General features: G+C 40.6%; 1 protein-coding gene across 1 annotated transcript in view; it reads left to right on the top strand.

Moving 5' to 3' along the window:
* The window catches only part of myo9aa (myosin IXAa), a 131,157-nt gene that overhangs the window by 78,575 nt on the left and 35,683 nt on the right, over positions 1–16,899 (top strand). The window contains exons 7-13 of the mRNA XM_069667755.1: positions 110–207; positions 1,450–1,576; positions 2,332–2,421; positions 6,671–6,787; positions 7,118–7,252; positions 14,356–14,477; positions 16,398–16,539. Coding sequence (XP_069523856.1) covers positions 110–207; positions 1,450–1,576; positions 2,332–2,421; positions 6,671–6,787; positions 7,118–7,252; positions 14,356–14,477; positions 16,398–16,539 — 831 coding nt within the window. The remainder of the gene's footprint in view (positions 1–109; positions 208–1,449; positions 1,577–2,331; positions 2,422–6,670; positions 6,788–7,117; positions 7,253–14,355; positions 14,478–16,397; positions 16,540–16,899) is intronic.

Raw genomic sequence — 16,899 nt, 5'->3', positions numbered from 1 at the left:
GTTTAGTCAGTGCCTCTAAACTTCATAGTGAGCTGTCATTAGCGCTTGTGGCTGTCAGGCCGATGTGTCCTAACAGCTGATAACACTCTTGTCTTTGATTTTTCTGCAGGATTGTTTCACAGTGGAAGGAGAAGACCTGAAGCATGACTTTGAGAGGCTTCAGCTGGCCATGGAGATGGTGGGCTTTTTGCCTGCCACACGAAAACAGTGAGTGACACTCAAACACAACCGCAATGAGTGTTAGTGACCAATGACATTTGTTGTGCTCCGTCGGTAACTTCTGCGACTCCATGTCATCTCAGCTACAAATTCCGCCCGTCTCCGTCCAAGCAGCACTCGAACATCGTTCCAAGTTTGTCGGCGCCGAGTTTGATAAACAGACTGAATGAGTAATAGATACAATAAAGACCTAACCACCGTAACATCTCACCAGGAGGACAGGAGTATACTCCACTGACAATGGGAAAAGAGACATTTGGCATCTATAAGCAGGTGTTCTGAAAAACCTGCGTCAATGCCCTAATTTCAGTGGGAAAGGGGTATTAGTTGCCAAACATACTTGCCCCCGTTCCCCCCGGCCCTCTCCTGCTGTGAGGGACATGTGTGAAAGGGCAACTCTCGAACATGTTGGGGGCAGACAGTCCTGAAATTTTCAGGAAAATATCAGGAGTGCATGTGTGAAAGGGGGCTGAAATTAGGCTCTCAATAAGCCACTAAATTGTATTTCATATGGTAGTTTGACCCGCCTATTATGACGAGTAAGTTTACAAAAGGCACACTCACAACGCTAAAACAGAGGCATACGTTTTCTGTCATCCACTCCATTCATTCTCCATCCCACTCTGATTCTCCCTTAAAACCACAACACAGAAAAAACATTCAATACTCAACAATACAAAATATTATAACATACACAAACCAAAACACCGATCTAGATGCTTTTCAGACCGTCTTTCCACCCAGCCTTGCCTGACCAAGCCCCGCACCTTTACAGCCTAAACACACGCACACACCACACAATAAGCTTGTACACATTTCACCCTACATACATACATCTAAGAGCAGCCCACATTACATTTATTCCTCCTACCTCTTCACGCAGCCCCAGCTCCGGGAATAATATTTCCTCACGCTGCACAGCACATGGCGTCCAATAAGCATGATGCCCACACTGAGCTTGATGCTTCCTTATGACGGCACCAGCAGCGCGCCCTGTGCCCTACGCCAACCTAGTACAGTCCTATGTGCAGCCACACTCATAGTTGCCATGCCTTACATTAGCAAAAGTTTCCAAGACGATAACGTTCAATTTTATTATTATTTCTATCAAAGTTATACGAATAAAAATCAAAGGATTCCTCACATTGGGATTGTAACTGGAGCTACAGACAGTTTCAAAGTGCTTCTCCGGTGTGGCTTCTCCTAAACGTTTCCTTACCTCTTGTTTAGGATCTTCTCTCTGCTGTCTGCCATCCTTCACCTGGGCAACATCCGCTACAAGAGGAAAACCTACAGGGATGACTCCATCGACATCCATAACCCCGAGGTGCTGCCTGTCGTCTCGGAGCTGCTGGAGGTAAAATGACGCTTTTAGCCTTTCATTATCTGTATGCAAGATACGTATTTATCTGTTTGTCTAATGTAGCCTTCTTTGGCTTCACTTTTAGGGAGCTGTCATGTCGGCCATCTTTTTATACAGTCTATCGTTTCTAAAGATTACAGAGAAATGAGTAGTTCATAAATACATGTGGGGCTCTGATGTTTACATTACAACTAACAGTTTGGTAACATCCAAGCAGTGTGGTCTGACTATTGTATTGCATAATTATTGTTTTGGGATCATTAGCCAATTTAGTGACTACACTTTCAAAATTACAATTTAGCTGTCAAGTAAACTTTATTGATACAGCACATTTCATACGACAGGTGTAGACTTGATGAGCTGCAGGCAAACATCTTAGTGACAGAATCATTGCGGGTTAAAGCATGTGAGATGAGGAGGTGTGTGTTTGTGCAGAACTGCTTTTAACTTACGTTCTGTGCTAACATGATGTTTGTCGTAGAGTGTAGACTTATAAGGAGGAGGCAGTTTTCATGACTCAAAAGGTTGCTACTGTTAATTTGTAAAACCACATCTTCACTCTGCACACTTAAACTCTGTCAAAGATGAAAGCACGCTCAAGATGTCAGACTTCTTTTGAAGAAGTAACCACTCCACGATGATCCAACATACTTTAACCACAGCGCACATTGTTGCTACTATTGATAAAAGTTTACACATAAGTATGCCACTCTGAATGATTTCTCCTTCTCTCTGTGTGTCTCGATAAGGTCAAAGAAGAGATGCTGTTCGAGGCTCTGACGACACGGAAGACTGTCACTGTTGGAGAGAAGCTCATCGTTCCTTATAAACTTTCTGAGGTGAGACTGTTCTCCTGTAGTTCTCCTGTAGTGCTAACATCAAATGACAGACCTGCATGCAATATTAAAGCTCCCAGATTGTGGGAGTCCTTACAGGTGAAAAACTAGGTCACTACCTCCTTGCTCTTAAGTAGAAGTAGAAGAAGAGGAGCATGTCGCTGTCTGACGTCCATGGTCAAACTTTCTGCTGAAATAGTTTCACAGGTTCGATTTTTATTTGTCACATGCTCATACAGATGGGCAGTGAAATGCAAAGACTGTACTGCAAGGCCATGTAAAAAGAGTGAAAATAAAAGCACTTAAAAGCATTTAAGACACATAAATATAGTAAGAATATGAAAATAGAAATGAAGATAAAGTTAAAGGTTCTTCCGGAGTTTCTCTGTGTTCGCTTTGATGTGGCGTAGGCATCGGCTTTCACAGGCAGAAGGGCTTTTGCTGCTTCAGACTCCTGCACAAGATGAATTTGATTATAGACATATTAATAATATATTAAGTAGACAGTTTAGAATATTATATTTGCAGCCTGCACTTAATTGATCGGATCAGAACTTTTTTAATACAAGAAAGAAACAGATGTCAGGGAGTTGGAAATTCTTTTCTTCAAAGATTAGTAGCACATACCAAACACTGTAGTGTGGAGTTTCTGTATCACACAGCTACTTCTAAACGTATAAATAAAGTATCACACTCAGTAGCGAGACTAATGGCATTTTGTGAACTCCGTAAACCCGCTGCAGCCTCGCCTCTTCAGTCTGACCCAGGCCGTGTTTACAGGACAGCGTGCTCCAGCACCGGATCTCCCTCCTGCTCTCTCCCTCCTCTCTCTGCAGCTCTTTCTCTCTGTGGCTGCACATAAACACACAATCACGGACACACATGCACGGTGTGTTTTGAGAGAGGAGAAGGCATTTCAAGTCCCTCTACAGTTTTCAGTGGGACCCCCACTCTGAAAACAAACTCACGTCATGGTCTGTAGATGAGAACAGACTGAGAAGAGAAGAAGGAACGACTCAGATTCACAGTTTAAATGAAGTCGCTCGTACTGCAGCGCATGCAGATTCTGTTTTGTTTGAAGTATTTCTAATCCCAGTGATGTCAAATGTTAAATATTTCCTCCCAGTACAAATTGCTCTCAATATTTGACCACAAACTCCCCCTGAAGATGGTGGTGCATTACTCATTCCCATCTAAAACATCCTCCTGTGACGTTGATATTTAGCAGCCATTTCATATGAACAAACAGTGATTGTTTTGCTAGCGCACTGGGTGGTCTCTGTGTAAATATTGCTCTAACAGTCCCAACAATCTCATTGCCTGTTAACTAAAATCATACACTTGAAAACCTCAAAGAAATCTGAGCGCTTCTCTAATGACTTTTCTCCATTTGGTCGGAGTTATGAGGTCGTTTCCCATCTGAATGTTTTAAGTCCGACTTCCTCTAAATAATGAAAAGCTTATGGGTCATTAGACCACAGTATGTACAGAGTTTAAACTAATATCTATCCTGACTCATGAGACGCATATTTGGTCTGCGGTTGCTAAAAATATCTCAGTTAATTATTTATGAACAAAGGAATTTAAACTTTTAGAGACACGGTAAGATTTATTTTGTTTCTAAGGACCAAAGTTCAAGGTCAAATCTTTCCAGCGGATACAGGAATTAAGAACGTTTTTCACAGTAATTCAACAATGAAGCTTTTGTCTAATAATCTATTTTGGGAAGAAAAAACAGCATTAATCCAGCACACTGTTTGTTCTCAGTTTACATCAATTCTACCATCTTCTGGATAATATCCTCACCTTCCCAGCAGCAAAGCCTCGTATTCTGCACAAGTAATAATCTCGAAGATTTTCATTTAAATAAATGTCTGTTAAGTCACTATCTATCGCCGAATGAGGTAACACACTGATGAAAGCCTTTGCATGTGCAGTGTTACAGACTGGGTGTCTGTGGCGACTCTCATGGAAAAAATCACAAGCGGCGCCCAGTTAGTGACGCGTTTTCCATCAGCCAGCAGTGGTTGGTCTGCCAGGGAGGGTAGGCGGAGCTAAGCGGCTGCTTTTCCGGTCTCTGCAAGTGTTGCAAGTAAACAGTAATCTACTATGGCTGAACAAACAAAGAAAAGATCGATGAGTACAGATACAACTTCAACAATAAGTGAAAATCCAAAGAAAAAGAAACAAACTCGACGCTCAGATGAAGCAAACAGTCTGAAAAGGAAAGCGACCGTCAGCGAGGAAAAACCAGTTACAGCCAGAGCCAACCGTGGACGTCACACATGCAACACTGTGTGGATATCTGGGAAGTGTGCTCCCGCAATTACCGTTTATTACCATAGGTGCCGCCAAAGAGAACAAAACTAAGATCTTCGAGATTATAACTTTAATGTTTTTCACAACAATTCAACTATGAAGCTTTTGTCAAATAATCTACATAATTTTGGAATAAAAACAGCATTAATGCAGCCCACTATTTGCTTAGATTACATGAATTCCACCATCTTATGAATAATATCCTCATCTTCCCAGCAGCGCAGCCTCATGTGCTGCATATTTAGTACATACTGTCTATATCCCATTAAAGCTCATATTTCCATTAGCCTATGTCTGAACTTTAACATCAGAGCTCAGCAGGTCACACTGTGCGACATCTGATGAGTGTTAGTGCCTAATGTCATTAATAAAGGCTCAGGGACATCATGCTGTGATACAGTGCAGTCTGCCAGCATGTCTGCAAAGCTGCTTTCTGTGCCAAAGTATTAGAGGAGCATATCGATGCCAGAGCTGTGTTTTGGCTGGAGAGTGGTCTGGTTTTTCCTGTTAATCAGATTTTTACCTTTTAGGATAACCCATTACACATTTTCCAGTAAGAGACATGAGTGCAACGGCTTCTGAAAGTACAGTGAGGATGTGATTTACTCTTAACTGTAAATGTTGGGCTGTAAAGGAGAAATACAACTGTCTGCACATTCTGACCCTCAAACTGAGCGAGTGTTCCCTGTCATGTTGTCCTTGGTATAAATCTGTTTTATCGTCCATGTTCAAAAGCCTCCATTCACTGTGTTTTTTTGTAAGCTCGACCAGAACAAAAGTGCACTGTTACAAGGCCAAGCTCTAACGTATAAGACAGATGTTTGCTGTGTGAGCTCGAGCGAGTGACACAGGAATAATGTAGTTTGATCGAGCATCAGCTGGCAACTAAATTAATGGATGACTCTCAAACTTCTGGCTCTGCACAAATACATGTCGTGAACTCTGAAGGAGTGGTTGGACATTCTTCTTTCTTGATGAGTCTTAGATGAGAAGATTAATATGCTCTCACATCTGTGAAATAAACATAACACTACAGCTAGCAGCTGGTTATTGAGCTCAGGACAAGACACCGAAAACAGGGGAAATTGCTAGCCTGGCTCAAAATGAACACAATCCACCTTCCAATGACTTTGAAGGTCACTGAGCTTTTTACACCGTCTTTCTATCTATAAAAAATAAATAGATGTAACTTGGTAATCGGTTAACTTTAGAGCTGCTTTTAGGCAATTCTGTTTTACATCTCTGGACAAAGTCGGGCTTTCTTTTACCCTCTGGTTCCAGTCTTTGTGCTAAGCTAAGCTAAGCTAAGCAAATCATGGTAGCCGGTAACTTGTGGTAGCCTCTTCTTTAGCATACAGTTATACACTGGTATTAATCTTCTTATCTAACTCTGAGCAAGAAAGCAAATAAGTGTAATTACGGTTAAAGTCATATAGGCAACATTTCTTTCTTTCCTTCCTAATTTATTTATTTATTCATTTATTTATTTATTTATTCGATGTTTGTTTGGACAGAGGCTAGCATGTAAACCAAAGCTACACACCACAGTGTGAACAGCCTTAGCAAATTTCCAATGCCCATTTCTTAGAGGGTCTTTTGAGCACCTAAAAGTTAACAAAAAAACATACACAAGAGTACAAACAATAACTCGACGTATATATTACGTAGCGTATAAAGTATATTTACCCATTAAGAACACAAAACTTAGATAACAAGGCAACAAATTTGTCTGGAAATAAGACGAACAAGGTACAAATAAAAACAACAGACCAAGTAACAGGACATTTTATAATAAGCACGTGTCTCCTATTATTCTGCACATGGAAACATTTGTATCGCTCACAGTTCTTCACTTCAATCAGTCCCATGTTGTAAACTGTGATGTCACCAGTTGGAGTAAAACTAAAGAGATTCTGTGTGTGTCCGCCTGCAGGCTGGTACGGTGCGAGACTCCATGGCTAAGTCCCTGTACAGCGCCCTGTTTGACTGGATCGTCTTCAGGATCAACCACGCTCTGCTCAACATCAAGGACCTGGTGGAGACCACCAAGGTAGGACGGCACAAGCACAGCCGCTGTTACTAATAAACATGTGAGACCATCAGAACTTTATGCAACATCAAGAGAGAGTTTTTCAGTTCAGTCATTTTATTGTGCAGGACGCTTGATGTAGAGTCAGGGGCACATACAAACGATGTCGAAAATGCGATCTCAAGCATGGAAAAGCTCACAATTATATCACAGTTTATATCACTTTACTGTTGCGAAAGAAGGTGTAACATAGCTATGAATATCCAGCTAGAAATTGGTGAAAGAATAAAGGAGAGAAGGTTAAATAAAGAAAGAAGATTGTCTGTAGCAGTGTTTGTTTGTCTCCCTCAGATCTTGTCCATCGGCGTGCTCGACATCTTTGGTTTTGAGGATTACGAGAACAACAGCTTCGAACAGTTCTGCATCAACTTTGCCAACGAGCGTCTCCAGCACTACTTCAACCAGCACACCTTCAAGCTCGAACAGGTGAGACATTTATCTTAATACTCCTGATGCTATCTGTCAAATATGTCAGATCTGAGCTTCCTGTTTAAGGCTCTGACCGGCAGCTGAACCTCTGAGCTTCTGTTTTACTGCAGCTAATATTTAAACACACTGTAGATCTTCCCGTTAAGCTCTTTGGTTGTAACCATTTCAAAGAAGCTGTCATCCTTCCTCTCAGTGCACATACTTTACGATGATGCTGAAACAATGGAGGAATTCTTCATCACATTATGTAACAGCGTTAGCGTCGAAGCTGACAGCCTTATGACTCAGCTCGGCCTCGCTGTGACCACCCTGCTGAGGATGAATGTTCTCCTAAGTGAGCTGATTACCTTCAAAGAGCTTTTGAAAGTCATGATTTGTGAGGATTGCCAGTAAGTTAAACATTGTGTTTACCTTAGGATCGACTGAATCAGCAGCCTGCCCCGACATGTCATGTAGAGTTACACAGAGACATGAGGGTCCGTGTCCTCAGTCAGTCCTGTTTCGTACAAAGACAGTTTTTAACCCACATGTCGTAAATATGTCAGGAGATATATGACATACATGTAGATTTATGTCATGAGAAGTGACTTCAAAGACTTCTTTGTTTTAGAGGTTAAGGTAAGTGAATAATTATCTGATTATGATCTGATGTCGATAATGGCTCAAGCTGATTTTAACCTCTTAAGACCTCAAAAATATGAACTTGATAATTATGCAAACTTTATCCACAGATGTCTTTTTATAGTAAAAAAATCTATTAAAGTACAAGTGCAAAAGTTTAAGCACATCACACCAAGCACGCCATTACTTCGCTTGCTTCCAAACTTATCTTGTAACATGCAAACAGTTGAAAACAAAACAGTCTTGTTTCTTATTTTCACTTTTCTCACCGACTCTGAGACTTCAGCCTCCTAATTCCCTTTTCTGGGTCATTATACAGCAATAATAACAGCTGTCAAAGTGTCCTTCTTTTAATTAAATACAGGCTGTTTTTTCTCCAGGGCTGCATGGTGGTGCAGTGGTGCCTCACAGCTAGAAGGTTCCTCGTTTGAACCCTGGTTCGGACGTAGTGGTCCTTTCTATGTGGAGTTTGCATGTTCTCCATGTGCTCGTGTGGGTTCCCTCCGTGTACTCCAGCTTCCTCTCACAGTTCAAAGATATGCTCGTTAGGTTCATTGGTGACTCTAAATTGTCCGTAGGTGTGAATGCGAGTGTGACAGGTTGTCTGTGTGTCAGCTCTATGATTGACAGGCGATCAGTCCAGGGTGTAACCCCGCATCTCGTCCAGCTGGGATAGGCTCCAGCTCCCCCGCGACTCTGAACAGGATAAGCGGTATAGATGATGGATAGATGGATGGATTTCAGTTTGTGTTGTATCGGAAATGTAGTGTTTTGTGATGGTGTTACAGTTATGGTTTTTCCTGAACTGAAAGATTTTCCGAGATATTCTGTTGGATTTACTTGGTCCAGCAGATTGAAATTTCCTTTTTAATTTGTTTAATTTCTACTAAAGAAAGAATTGTCAGACATTTAAATTAAAGTAGAAGCATTTTCAGGTTTATTCTCTGCAGATGTTTTTATCTCTTTCACTTAGAAAATGAACAAAACATCCAGTCTGAGAAGAACTGACACTTCTTCACAAATCAGTGCATCAGTCTAACCGTAGTCTGCTCTTGTCTTCTTGAACATATTGTATATCACAGACCTCATGTGTGCAGCAACATATGCATCCATGCAGCTTGTGTATGTGCAGCTTTAAAGTCACTGGGTGTTTGCTCAGAAGGTTGTAAACCTCTGGTTCCAAGCATTTGATCAGGTCACTAACAACACAGCTGATGTTCATGTACTTCCTGATGTGTAGGCCTACTTTCATGTGGCATTCAGATGTCTGGTTAAAACCTTTTTTCTTGACTTTGACTGGACATGCCAGACACTTATCGGTTGATTGGCAAGTATGTTCTGTATCTATATAGATGTAGCCACATGCTATAGACAGCTCTGACACTGTGGTTTACGTTGTATTGATCACCCAGTTTACTCTGCATGTAAACAGGGCTGTGGAATAATCAGTAAACATTGATTTCTAATGTTTCCATGGATCACACTCTCACTACAGCTATTTGTTTTCATAATTTCTTTTAAAATTGCAGCTTGTTCTATACACAAAACTATACTTAAAACTGCACCAAAGCTGAAATCAGAGGAAACATGAGCGCTGTGGGATTAATGGCGGTGTGTTTTGGGTGCAGAATAGCAGCATTAGCTGTGTGGAAAAATCGATGTGCAGCACTCAGGCCGTCTGAGAGCTTCTGAAAATGATTCAGTCAGGATAAGTCGACCAAGAGTCGGTCTGCTTCATATTTCTGCTGAAGCCAGCTTCACACCCTCGTCTTCAGTTACATGCAGTATATTTCCACTCATCTGTCCGCCATGAGTCACTCTGCGGGAGCATTCAGGGGCTTAGTGGTTTTCTGATGGGCACACTGGTGGTCATTTAAGGGTGTTTTATTCTCCATTTTTACAACCTTTTCTAACAACTGCTCAGCCAGTAATTACGTTGTTGAAAGACAGGAAGTGGAATAAGGATGTTGTAATAATATTTCTCCAATATAATCATGAGTTACTTTGCTCTGAACAGAAGTTACTAATCAGTAATTATCCGTTTGACTTAAGGTTGAATCTTGCTGATCTCAGCTGGTAGGCAGCTGCTGTCCAACTTCTGTCTCTGTTACAGTGGTGGTGAGAATGAGGATGTTAACATCTGTAATCACTCATGTATACCTCCTGCACAGACCTTACATCCATTCATACAGGAGTAATTCCTAGAATACACAAACATGACAGAGAAACTTTTACACAAGTGCATGCAAACACACACACATGTTGGAGCACTTATTAGACCTCAGCTTTCTGTTTCCCTGAATATTTTATGCAGATGTTTTCTGCAGCCAGTTATGGACATTTAACCCACCAGTCATGAATGAATCAATGGTGAAGGAAGTGTTCAAATAAGTTAGCTAAGTAAAATTAAAGATACAGCTTTATATTATTACTAAAACACAGGTAAGTCTTTTATTCCGAACTTTAATATTTTAATCAATCAATCAAATGTTATTTGTATAGCACCAAATCATAACCAGAGTTATCTCAAGACACTTTACAAAAAGAGCAGGTCTAGACCGACTCTTTGTCATGTTATTTTAAGAGAGGCCCAACATGAATCACCATGAGTAGCACTTAGCAATATTCGACACAGTAGCGAGGAAAAACTTCCTTTTAACAGGCAGAAACCTCGAGCAGAACCAGACTCATGTTGAACAGCCATCTGCCTCGACTGGATGGGCCAAAAATGGGATAGAAGGAGATGCAGGACAGAGACAGGCAAAGAGAGAAACAACAACATATGTTCTTGTTACAACAACAACGTACTGTATGTCCTTGTTACATCAGGTAATACATACTTATGGTTGCAATGCCAATAATAGTGGTACACTAGTGTGAAGATTAGCAAAAAAAACCAAAAAAATTAGCGAGAGAAGCAGAGTAATGATAAAGGCTGAGGTAATCGTAATTGTAACAGTTGAAGTCAACAGGGTACTATTAGCATTAGCAGCAACAATAATGATACTATGGGGAAGGCTGATGTTAGTAGTTGTTGCAGTCGAGCAGGTCCACAGCAGCAGGTGGTCTGCAGCAACGATCCCCAGGAACCTTCAAGACAAGGGAGCACAAGAACTCCCGGGAAGATATGTGGTTAGTAGTGTTTATATGTGAAATTCAGCACACCCGATGTCAAGTACATACAGTATGTGAGAAAATGGGAATTAGACAAGAGTCTTTACTTCATGTGCTGTTATTCAATTCTATTTGTTATTCAGTTTGATATGGTGGCAGAATTTGCTTTCTGATAATAGTAAATACTAAAATCAACATGGAGATATATCAGAGGACACATTATGAGAAGATTAACACTAAACTTTGACACTAATATAAGTCTAAAATCAGGCTGGGATGCAGCCTGAAAAAGAACAGGCAACAGTCGTATGTGTTCATCATTTCTTCATTTGCCTCTGAATATTTTGTGTAACTAACAAACAGTCGAAACATTTCTCCACGCCTTCGTTGTTGAATGATTCTTGCATATTAACATTTATCCAGTGCATCTATCTTAATCTTTGGCGTCTTAGTTCATGGTTGATTTAAAGTTATGTTTAAGATCACAATCTTTAACTTGACCTTCCAGTATTTGTTGTTTGGAGTCCCAAACTGCTTCCTGTGCTGCTGTTTGCTGGACTAACTCTGGTCATAGTTCTTCAGACAGAGGCACATAAAGCAAAGTAGTAGGGATTGTTTTATATGATTATTATGTCAAATCAATAAAACATTATTAACACAAACGTAGATAAAATGACTCTGTATAAAAGTTGTTGATAAGCTGATTCTGCACATTGAGCGACATGTTTTGATTTCTCATCCCGTTGAGTCAAAATAAAAGTGAATCACTGCAGTTATTGGAGGATGATTTTAAGGCATGTCGAGGGGGCGGATACAGTATCCTGTGCAATGTAATGCAACCCAGTTCAACACCCACACAAACCACAGCTTAGTGATTGCCAAAGAGTTGAGTCAGCGCCCATCTGACACGAAGATTGATTATTATAATGTTTATTCCAGGGAAGGTAGGTTGGATCATCCTGCACAGGTGTTGGTTTTATAGTTTCCAGCCTGTTCGTGAGTCTCACGTCTTATTAAAAGACACCTGTCTAAAGTAGGTTAGTCAGTTCATGGCAACTATCACGTTGAGAGATGTTTTATTGTGAAAGGATGATGAGAAATACACGTTCTGCAGCTTTGACTTTATTGTTCTCCTTCTGGTAATTTAGTTTGCAGGCAGACAGTGAATAAAAAGGTGTCTCTATGACACTGAACAGCATACAGCAAAACAATTAAAGTTTTCAGTACATACAGAGATTTACATGCAGCCTCTCTCGGTCTGGAACGACAAGCAGGTTATAGTGGCTAATGTTGCCAACCTTAAAATATATTTATGCATAATTAAATGACCATTCCTGAGTCAGTCTTCAGGCTGTGGCTCTTGTCTTCTGTCCTCTTGTGTAACTGTTGCATTTCAAATATAAATTACCTTTATTGCCAATTCTAAGCTTTATCCAAAAGGCAGCAGGACTTCGTTGAAGTTCTTGGAAGACGTTTCACCTCTCACCCCAAAAGGCCTCTTCAGTTCTGAACTGCCTGGTGGACGGAGCTAGAAATATAAGCTTTTGCGCGTCATTAGTATGCTTGTAGTAGTAGTTGTAGTACTAGTATCACTGTGATACCAGCCTTCACAGACATCTTTATTGGCATTCTTTACTGCTTTAAAAGCGTCCATAGAAGTTAAGTGCAGACATTTTGTCTCCCTCTTCTGGCGGGGAGACTAATTACACAAACACTGTTGGCACATGCTGATGACATACGCATTCGCCATATCAGAATGTTTTTCAGACACATAAAAAGTTGTATTAAACCTGCGCCTCGATGTTAAACTGACAGGTAAGATTGTGGAAAAGTCAAAGTTGTTTGTTTCCCATCGCTGTCAAGTAGCTACTTATTTACTTATTCAGAGTTAAGAGTTAACCTTCGTGTTTTTCCTTTTGCAGCAGACGTTAGTCCGAGTGCAATTTTAACATGCCAGTCATGGCTGAAACAGTAGTGGAAGAAGTATTCAAATAATTTACCCAACCTATTTCAGTGATGCAATGTTATTCGGCCACATGATACTGCAAGCAATACCGTGTTTTAAGCTAGTTAGTTATCAATGTAAAACTGACCTGGTAAGATGATGGAAATTAATAGCAGCTAGTTGGTCGGTTGAAAATATTTGTTTCCCATCACTCTCAAGTAGCTGCTAATTTTAACTTATTCAGAGTTTACGGGTTTTTTCCCTTTTGGAGCAGACGTTTTTTCTTCAATAAAAGTTCTGTCCTGCAGCTTTAAGGACAAATGGGTTTTTTTCGCCTACTATGCACCGTCAGCATCTTGTATAACTTCGGAAAACTATGTCAAAGAAATTCAGATTTAGTTACACAACAAAAAGGATGAACCAGCTGCACAGGGAACAGCGGTTCATGCAGCATATTTTAATACAGTTTAATACATCGTTTTTTGATAAGATTCGAATTGAGTCAGTCAGATTGTTTGTATTTAGAAATCTAAATTAAACTACAAATCACTGTGGCAGACAAAGATTGCGTTACAGACGGATTATCTCAAACTGTAATCTTAATTAAATGCCAAACAAATTTTCTACAGGAATGAACCCAAGCAGACGCAATTATTTTGGTTATTGTTTTTTTTGTTATCCTGAAGAAGATCTGTGTCCCTGTGAACTTTATTGTCTCCAGCACAGATAGTGGATGAAGCTTTTTTTTGCCCCGCCTTTTAAAGGATATTCTCAGTGATTCTTATTAAACCTCCTCTGGATTAAGGTCTTTATTGGTTGAATCTCTTTCCCAGGAACACAGGAAGAAAACATGTAATGGGAGAGAACAGATAAATGCTCTGAATGCTCCCCTCGTTATTAAACCACAGAGAGGCCCGGCGAGATCTGAAGAGCAGTTTATAGCACGAGGAGACGATATGAAAGCATGCGTACAGACAGCATTGTTGCTTTGATTGCAAACATTTTGAACATGCCTTCCACATAGGACTCGTCGTCTGGCTTTTCTGGCACCTCGATAGACTAATTCATATTTTTATTGCCGTCTAGAGAAATTGTTTTGATTTGATGCCACAATGCGACATGTCCTAAAACAGAATGTAACCAGATTTTATGGCTTTTTCTGCATTCATATCGTCAGTCCAACTGCTGCAAGGCACAAAGTTTAAATAAATGTGATTTATTTTAAGTGTTACTTACAGATGGGATGAAATCTGGCAGCTTACATTGTTTATATAAGAGCTGTGAACATATGCACTTCATTGCAACGTGAGAAACGCAGCCAAAAAGAGGATTTTTTTCCCAGGCATTATAATTTTATGTAGGAGCTCAAATGTGTTATATAAACTATCACTGACCTCTCTGTGGCTGTGTGTCCCTGCAGGAGGAATACAGGTCAGAGGGCATCAGCTGGCACAACATCGACTACATCGACAACACAGGCTGCATCACCCTGATCAGCAAGAAGCCCACAGCGCTGTTCCACCTCCTGGATGAAGAGTGCAAGTGAGTCCTTCAGCCCGTCTGACTTGTTCATTTTATTTTCCTGTGTGGTAAACCGTCAAGTGCTTCTGGCAGGTTGAAGCAGAGTTGGCAGGCAGCGTCGTAGCATGCCATGTAACTGAAGTTTCCCTGCTTTGACTCCAGCTGTGGAGCTTTGTGTAATGTCATTACCCCGGAAGGTCAGCAGCAGGTGAGGCAGTGAAGTATTGGCATTGAAATAAGACCTAAAGAACCAAAGCTGAAACATCATTATGCAGATCACTGTAATGTTGAAGCTGGCAAAGGTGGGAGTATTTTAACTACTCTAACATACAGCTCTGGGAAAAATTAAGAGACTACTCCAAATGTTCCTTAAATCAGCATCTCTCGCTACATGTCATGGTCAGCCCAATCCAGATCCTCATTGAAAACCTCCTGAGTGTGATCGAGAGGAAGATGGACGGTCACAAGCCATCGAACAAACACAAGCTGCTTGAATTTTTGTTCCAAAAGTGGCGTAACGAAAAACATGAACATGAAAAACATATTTTTTGCATTTTCTTAACCAGTCGTCATTTTCTGCGAATAAAAGACCTGAATGAGAATATTTTTATTTTATTTAGCAAAAAAGAAAAAGTGATCTGTTCATTTTTTCCGGAGCTGTTTTCTTTTGGGTAACTTGGGAATCTGCTCCTCGGGATCAATAGTGGCATAATTTATTTGCTGATTAAGTTATACATCTGAATCTGCAAGTAACTAGTATCTAAAGTTTAAAAAAATCTTGTGGAGTGAAAAGTTTAATATTTGTTGATGAATTTAGAATTTGATTAGAAGTAGAAGGAGCTGAAATGAGATCTTTACTGAGAACTATAGTACTTTACTAATGTAAAGTACTAGCACCTTAAAATTGTACCTAAGGATATCCATCCATCCATCCATCCATCCATCCATTTTCTTCCACTTATCTGGGGTCGAGACGGCTGCAGTTAGCCCAGACGTCCCTCTCCTTAGCAACATTTTCCCGCTCCTCCTGGGAGTTCCCGAGGCGTTCCCAGGCCAGGTGGCATAATCCCTCCAGCGAGCTCTGGGTCTACCCCAGAGGCTCCTCCCAGGATGCATCCTTATCAGATGCCCGAACCACTTAAACTGGCTCCTTTCGATGCGAAGGAGTAGAAGATCTACTCCAAACTCCCTCCGGATGTCTGAGCTCCTTACCCTATCTCTAAGGCCGAGCCACCCTGCGGAGGAAACTCATTTTGGCCGCTTGTATCTGTGATGTCATTCTTCATCATTCATTCTCACCCAAAGCTAGCACTTAATAAATGTGCTTAGTTTCTTTACACAAATACTCATGTATGTTAGCTTCATGGGGAAATATTGTGTTATACTGTGACTCTCACATTGAGGGTAAATTTGTCAATAAACAGATTTATATAATGTTAAATGTCCGTGTAGGTCTGCTTACATAATCCTAGAAAATCTAATTAAATCACCATAATTTAATAAACATGAGCTTTTTATGCTTCCTGAGTATTTGTACCAGCAGTATTTCCTCCTTTATTCCCCTCTTCTCCATTCTGACCCCGAGTTAAAATCCTCCCACTCAGAAAAGCTGGAAAGTTCTGAATCTTCGGCTCTGTTGTTTTCATAGCTCAGGTTTCAGCCCGCTCCAAAACCCCCGGTGTCTCATTCTTCCTCTCTTCTCTTCCTGTAAGCGGGTGGTTTTCTGCCTCTTCATGTTAAAGGAAAATCTGAGCTGAGATCAGCTTCAGATGATAATCTTTGACCTGTGTCGTCAGAGGAGGAACTGTCATTACTGGTTACAGATCAGATGTTAACTTGCCACGTCGACGACACTTTAAATAAGAGCATCAACAATGTGTTTATTATTTAAAACAGATTTAGATCTTTTAGTGATCAGACTCTTCTGTCCTTTAATCCCAGTTTCCCTCAGGCCACCAACCAGACTCTGCTGGATAAGTTCAAGCGGCAGCATGAGGGGAACAGCTACATCGAGTTCCCTGCTGTCATGGAGCCCGCCTTCATCATCAAACACTACGCTGGCAAGGTCAAGTACGGCGTCAAGGTCAGTGTCATCATCGCTTCTCCACTGTGTAATTGATTGGACGGGAAAGGGAAGAAGGGAAGTGCAGCCAATCTCTACTGTGCTTTAAGTTTTGTTCATGGCAGACATTCACATTCATTTTCATCAAGATGTTAAAAGATCTGTATTTAATTCCACTAAATAAGTTATTAATTGCAGTTTAGTGGTCAATTATCGACCATGAAGAAACCTTTGAAAATGGACGCCAAATAGCATTTTTTTTGTTGTTCTTTTTACAAGACGTGTCTTAAATATGTATATGTAATCACGGAGGATAACAACCTGCTCACCATACATTATCCCGCTTATTACACAGCTTTTTACTTACGAAATCAAGAGAGC

The sequence above is a fragment of the Semicossyphus pulcher genome, unplaced genomic scaffold, assembly GCF_022749685.1.
Source record: "Semicossyphus pulcher isolate SPU_LCO1_2020_fin unplaced genomic scaffold, fSemPul1.0.p SCAF_1, whole genome shotgun sequence".
Lineage (NCBI taxonomy): Eukaryota > Metazoa > Chordata > Actinopteri > Labriformes > Labridae > Semicossyphus > Semicossyphus pulcher.
This window is presented reverse-complemented; position numbering and strand designations above follow the sequence as displayed.